General features: G+C 39.5%; 1 protein-coding gene and 1 pseudogene across 2 annotated transcripts; both read left to right on the top strand.

The window, feature by feature from the left end:
• Positions 1–716: 716 nt before the first annotated feature.
• LOC144194026 (UDP-glucuronosyltransferase 2C1 pseudogene) lies at positions 717–3,972 on the top strand (annotated as a pseudogene). Its single transcript, XR_013325808.1, has 2 exons — positions 717–835; positions 1,595–3,972. The product of XR_013325808.1 is annotated as a UDP-glucuronosyltransferase 2C1 pseudogene (transcript).
• Positions 3,973–4,547: 575 nt separating this feature from the next.
• LOC144194081 (UDP-glucuronosyltransferase 2B31-like) lies at positions 4,548–6,907 on the top strand. Its single transcript, XM_077712866.1, has 2 exons — positions 4,548–4,634; positions 5,329–6,907. The coding sequence occupies exon 2, from the start codon at positions 5,336–5,338 to the stop codon at positions 6,905–6,907; it is 1,572 nt and encodes a 523-aa protein (XP_077568992.1). The 5' UTR covers positions 4,548–4,634; positions 5,329–5,335.
• Positions 6,908–7,095: the final 188 nt, after the last annotated feature.

The following is a 7,095-nucleotide window of genomic DNA, read 5'->3' as shown; positions in this document are numbered from 1 at the left end:
TGTATTAGATTAGATTAGATTATATGTATTAGACTACCTTAGTTTAGATCAGTGCTTCTCAATTATTTTCTGTTAGGCCCCCCCTAGCAAGAAGAAAACTATTCGCACCCCCCCCCCCACTTCCCACCGTGACTATAAATAAAATCATTTTATAAAAGTGTTATAGGTATAACATGTGAAATGTTGCACTCTCACAAACATGACAGAAGTAACAATGAGAGCGCCACTGCCAGCTACTGTTGTGGATGCGCAATTACACTTTATACTAGTACGGCCAAATAAAATCCTGTTCCGATCTGTAACTAAACAGCCCTAATGGAAAAAGGGAGGCTGAATGGTCGCACAAAAATACAAATCTAATTTCTGCATTTAAAAAATGATCAGAATTGAGCCTTGACTCCTAAAACTATGTTTTAAAAAACACTATAAATTTGCATTCTCACCTTTCAATCACATCTTTGGTGACAAGTTGGCAATTTAGTATCAGACTTGACTTTTTTTCTACTGTTAAGAGACAAATATGATAATGTTCCCATGTAAAATCTAGCTAGCAGGTTGCATTTCGCTTGCAAAGCAATTTTCTGAGCAGTTGTAGTGACAGCTTGGTCAGTCAAACACGAGAAGATTTAACGAGATTATGGCTTTCAGTGAGAAAAAAAAATTGAGGTGAGAGGGCGAGCATTTAAACTTATGTGCGACATAATCATTGACTAAAGACCAGGGATAGATGTTGTAATGATTGTGAGTTCTCAGTAACGGCTGAATATTGGTAGGGACATGTTCTTCCATTTTACTCCCTTGTCTTCTGTGGATCGAGTCCTTTAAGGCCCATTCTGTAAGTTCATCTATAATACTTCCAGGGAATTAATCGTATATATTGTAATTTATTTAAGGAAATGTGACAAATGCTGCTTTTTCAAATAGGTGACTGTAGTTTTACTGAGATAAATTAAATGACGACATAGCAGGGGATGTCTTGGAGCAGGGTATATTTATATTCTGATTATGAGGCATTACATTGCTCTATTAAGCAATCAAATAGTATGATTAAGATGATTTATACCCTTCAGGTTATTGTATGTGAAAATGGTTGTTAAACGTAATTTCCGAATCTCAAAGCTTTCTTATCTGAAGTCAAAGCAAGCATGTTCAGTCCCCGATATGAATGGAAGATAGTCAAACATCCCCTTTGAACTTCGTAACAGGCACCACAGCATGACAGTGTAAATCATAACTGTCAAACATACGGCCAGTGGGCTGAACAGAGCCCACTAGTGAGTCCGTTTCGGCCATAGGCAATTTGTATTTCATTTATACAGTACAAACAGAATCAAATGCTTTTATTTTTTTCATTTTCTTTTTCTATCCCCACTTACATTATTTTTTGGTCATTGTCATTAATTAATTGAATTGAATGCCTTTATTGTCAGGGAAAAAGGGGGGGGGTGACACAAAATGAACTCATTGCCTGCCCCTGACACTGATAGATGTCCCTTTCCCTTAAACTGGCAGTGGATGGTCGTTTTTCTGTGCCATTAAGTGCATTCCAACGGTTCACTTTTTTTGATATGATTTGCCCTTCTCCCAACTGTAGAGTGAAGATGTTTTGGTCCTGGGTCGGCTTCCTGTTTTCCACTCTGTGTGCAACTTCAGCGTATGGTGGCAAAGTGCTTGTTTTTCCATTGGATGGAAGTCACTGGGTCAACATGAGAGTAATTATCGAGGGACTTCACTCCAGAGGCCACCAGGTTGACGTCGTGCGAGCCAATGACAGCTGGTACATCAAGGAGAAGTCCCCCATCTACACCTCTATTACGCTCGACATTGAGTCGGGCTTTAGCGAAGATTTTATTGTGAAGTTTGTGGATGAGATGCTGAAAATACGGCGAGCGGGAAATTCCATCTGGAGCCGTTATAAATTGGAAAAAGAACAATTGGAAAGATCTTCACTGATGTATAAAAAAATATGGGAGTTCCTGGAGTGGATGTTTGAGAATAAGACCTTAATGGAGTCTCTGCAAAGTGCCAAATATGACCTGGTTCTGACGGACCCAGTAACGCCAACTGGTGTCATTTTTGCGCATTACCTGAAGCTACCACTCGTTTATAACGTGAGATGGACGAGTCATGGCGAGGGCCATTTTACAATTGCGCCATCACCCTTGTCGTACATCCCTATGACGGGAACTGTATTTTCCGAACACATGACCTTTTTTCAAAGAGTTGTGAATATTTTTTTCTATCTTTTTATGAAATATCGGGTTTCAAAGTACATGACACCTTATTCTGAAAGCTTCATCAAAAAGTATTTGGACCCCGATGAAAACTACTACAGGCTGCTGCAATCTGCAGATCTGTGGCTGATGAGAGTGGACTTTGTCTTTGAGTTTGCCCGACCAACCATGCCCAATGTCATCTACATCGGAGGTTTCCAGTGTAAACCATCCAAGGCGCTGCCGGACCACCTGGAGGAGTTCGTCCAGAGTTCTGGAGACCATGGAGTCATCATCATGTCTCTGGGAACTCTGATTGGGGAATTTCCTAGTGACTTAACCAATGAGATCGCAGCTGCTTTCGCCAATCTCCCCCAGAAGGTCATCTGGAGGTATAAAGGTCCTAAACCATCCACTCTAGGCAATAACACTCTCCTGGTTGATTGGATGCCGCAGAATGACTTGCTGGGACATCCCAAAATAAAACTCTTTGTGACTCACTGTGGGACGAATGGTATCCTGGAAGCCATTTACCATGGCGTTCCAATCCTCGGGCTACCGCTCATTTTCGACCAGCGAGATAATATGCTCAGGATCGAAGTGAGGGGTGCAGGGAAAAACCTGGATATCTTCTCCTTAGATCAGAATGTGTTCTTTGAAGGTGTACAGGAAGTCTTGACTAATCAGTCGTATCAAAGCAACATGCAGAGACTGTCCAGGTTACACAAAGATAAGCCCATCTCACCACTTAACAACGCCATATTCTGGATTGAGTTTGTAATGAGACACAAAGGCGCAGCTCACCTTAGGACCGATTCCTATAAAATGCCCTGGTACATCTACTATTCTTTCGACGTGTATCTGTTCCTAACAGGAGCTGTGCTGGCTCTGTTTTCAGTTATTTTTTTTATGACCAGGTGTATGTGCTCTGCCTTTTGCAGGGGGAAAATAAAACGTGACTAGATGTGGTGTAGCACATCTGCGTTCTGAGTCATACAATCTGGCGTGGTATGCTTATTTTTCTTTGGATGTGTACTATCTGTTCCTGACTGGAGCTTTGGTGGTTCTATTGTTAACATTTTTTATCGCAATCAGATGCTTGTCTTCCTTTTTATGGGAAATGAAAGTCAAACGTGAATAGGCCTGCCAATTACAAACAATTTTGTTTGTACTTTGCTCCTAATTATTTCTGCAAAGTTATGATAAGAGGATTGAGCGTGGTTAGAATCAGCTTAACCAAGTAACTATTTCTGCTCATTAAAAATAACAAGAAAAAAATAACTCCTGGTGTCCACAAACGTGAACATTTTACATCATGTAATTCACAATATTTGGTATACAAACACGGTGTATAACTATGAATCATTTTAATACTAAAAAGATATATCGTATTAATGAATAAAGTTAATAAAATCGTATCATAATACAAAATAGAGAATTTTAAGATAAACAAAAACTGAAAAATTCTCATCTTTTGAAACCTTTCCCAATAACTATAGGAAAAAATATATAGTTTTTAACTCAGTTTCCAGATTCAGGGATTAAAAATTCTGATTAAATTATAAAAATATGTTAATTTACTATGATTGTTTCTATTTATGTATCAATATAGAGTATGTATCAATATAGAGTATGTATCAATATAGAGTATGTATCAATATAGAGTATGTATCAGATATGTACGATGAATGCTTTTTGACATTGATGCTTTACTTTGTACAGAATAAAAAAAATAATAAAATCCACTCACCAATGTTTACTTTTCCTTTGCTTCATTGTATTTTCATATCCATTTTCTATTTCAATATGATGAAGACGCTAGTCTCATGTCCTAGTCCTGAATCAATAAAAATATTCAAATATTATCCAATTTCAAGCAAAGAGGACAACCCTAACCAGTACGACATTTTATGAATGAATCATTACCTTTAAATTTAGCTTTGTTTAATTTGCACAAAGTGGTAACAAATGTGCTATTTGATGCAAACAGCCTAAAGTAAAGTTGTAAATGACAAAATATTTTTTTAAAAGCATTGCAGATGGAACATTTTAAAGATGCAAAGTGAATACAAGTTGGTGGTACAGAACCAAAAGACATTAAAATGCATGTGTCTTCTTAAACCCGTCTTTAAAACGAAATTGCACAGGGACTTTGTTTTACAACATCTGTCACATTCCTATCTGATAGCATTCCACATGACAACACCTTAAGGCTGTGCCAAATAATACTCAATATACATTGTTCAACTTTACCAGCATATTTTCCCCTTTGACCTACTGTTATCTCAAGCGGAGTGTTTAAGAGCATAAAACAACGACGCCAAAGTCCAGCCTGCGAAGGAACTGCAAGGACGGACAAACAGATCCATTTAGTAGGGAGGGAATCTATTGACTGAAAAACGACGCTGGATGTCAAATAAGGTAATATTGACTTCTTTTTTATATCAGCTGAAATTATGCTTGTGTGTGTGTGTTAACCCACTCAATGTTCTATTATATTGACTCAGTTGATGATGATAACATTCAAGTGTAAATAGTGTTCCAAATTCATCAGGATTTAAGTAAAATAAACAATTGTGGATGAGCTTTTATTTGGAAGTTTTTGCATGTACTTTCTTCTGCATTAAAATCAATTACCAACTACTGTAATGTTATTTATCCCTAACTTAATGCAATGTATATTTTTAAATGTAACCTACAATTAAAATGCTCCCATACGAAATGAAACAAGTTCAATTTCTACCTAAATTCTTTCCATGGTGCTATTTATATTGTTTCACATTTTAAAAATGTTATTTTGTTTCTCATTACATAAAGGAAAAACAGCTAAATTATATATATATTATATGTATGATTTAAAAAGTGGCAAAAGCAATGAAATGTTGATATTTTTGTAGGATGTGAATTACAACTGAAATATGTTAAATTGAGATTTTTTAGTATGTGATACTAAAATGAAATGACTGTGTTTGGTAGCATATAAAAACACTCCTAAAGACATGGCGTCAACATAAGACAACCATATTAACATTTGCTCTACAAGTACAAGTTTGGCTTACATGTGAAATGACACCAGTTATCAAATGTATTACTAATCAACTCTTCCTAATTTTAGAGTGAAGATGTTTTGGTTCTACCTCTTGTTTTCCACCCTGTGTGTGAGTGCAGCGTATGGCGGCAAGGTGCTTGTTTTTCCATTGGATGGAAGCCACTGGGTCAACATGAAAGTCATTATCGAGGGACTGCATTCTAGAGGTCACCACATCGATGTCGTTCGCACTGACGACAGCTGGTACATCAAGGAGAAGTCCCCCATCTACACCTCCATTACGCTCGACGTGGAGTCGGGCTTCAGCAAAGATTTCCTGGTGACGTTCGTGGAGCAGCTGCTGCAAATCCAGCGAGAGGGTAAATCCTTCTGGACTCGTTTGAAACTAGAAATGGAGCAAAGTGAAAAAGCCTCGCTGATGCATGAAAAAACCAGCAAGTTGCTAGCATGGGTTTTTGAGAACAAAACCTTGGTGGAGTCTCTCCAGAGGGCAAAGTACGATCTCTTTCTCACAGACCCTGGATTGCCGGCTGGTGTCATTCTCGCCCGTTTCTTGAAGTTGCCTCTCGTTTTCAACGTGAGATGGACCAGCCACGGAGAAGGCCATTTTGCCATCGCACCATCCCCTTTGTCCTATGTGCCCATAACGGGAACAGAACATTCGGACAAGATGAGTTTTTTTCAAAGAGTTCTCAATGTTTTTGTGTTTCTTTTTGGCAATTATCAGATAGCAAATTATATTAAGGCACCTTATGAAGGCATCCTCCACAAGTATTTAGGTCCTGAAGAAGACTACCACGCACTGTTTCAAGCTGCAGACCTGTGGCTGATGAGAGTGGACTTTGTCTTTGAGTTTCCCCGACCAACCATGCCCAATGTCATCTACATGGCAGGCTTCCAGTGTAAACCATCCCAGCCGCTGCCGGAAGACCTGGAGGTGTTTGTCCAAAGTTCTGGAGACCACGGAGTCATCATCATGTCTCTGGGGACTCTAATCGGGAAACTTCCAAGGGATTTAGCCGACGAGATAGCCGCTACTTTCGCTAAGCTCCCCCAAAAGGTCATCTGGAGGTATAAAGGTCCTAAACCATCAACCTTGGGCAACAACACTCTCTTGGTGGATTGGATGCCCCAGAATGACTTGCTGGGACATCCCAAGGTAAAACTCTTTGTGGCTCACGGTGGGACGAACGGCGTCCAAGAAGCCATTTACCATGGCGTTCCAATCCTCGGACTACCGCTCATTTTTGATCAGCGAGATAATCTTCTCAGGATCGAAATGAGGGGAGCGGGAAAAGTCTTAGATATATTTTCCATGGATCAAGATATATTCTTTCGAGGAATCCAGGAAGTCTTGACGGATTCCAACTATAAGGACAACATGCAGAAGCTTTGCATGGTCCACCGTGATCAGCCCATCCCGCCGCTCGACAACGCTCTCTTCTGGATCGAGTTTGTCATGAGGCACAAGGGCGCAGCTCACCTCAGGACTGAGTCGTATAAAATGCCGTGGTACATCTATCATTCCTTAGATGTCCTCCTTTGCCTAGCTGCTCTAGTGTTGCTGATCCTGGGCATTCTTGGTGCCTGTCTTGGCTGTCTGTGCTCCAAAGTGTGTGTTACAAAAAAATGTAAACATGAATAAAGTTATCTTAAAGTTTCTTGAGACCTGATGTAGACGTTATTGGTTCAGGAATACCAAAAGTCTTTCTGAAATTGTTTTCAACTTCAAATTCATTCATTTTTTATACCGCTTATCCTCTCAAGGATCGCGGAGGGGGTACTGGAGCCCATCCCAGCCAATTACAGGCTGTAGGGGAACGATACACTGAA

Source organism: Stigmatopora nigra, chromosome 3, assembly GCF_051989575.1.
Source record: "Stigmatopora nigra isolate UIUO_SnigA chromosome 3, RoL_Snig_1.1, whole genome shotgun sequence".
NCBI classification, from domain to species: Eukaryota; Metazoa; Chordata; class Actinopteri; order Syngnathiformes; family Syngnathidae; genus Stigmatopora; species Stigmatopora nigra.
This window is presented reverse-complemented; position numbering and strand designations above follow the sequence as displayed.

What these genes read in the sequence shown, in the direction of transcription:
- LOC144194081 (XM_077712866.1), top strand. Translation starts at nt 5,336, where the DNA reads ATGTTTTGGTTCTACCTCTTGTTTTCCACCCTGTGTGTGAGTGCAGCG.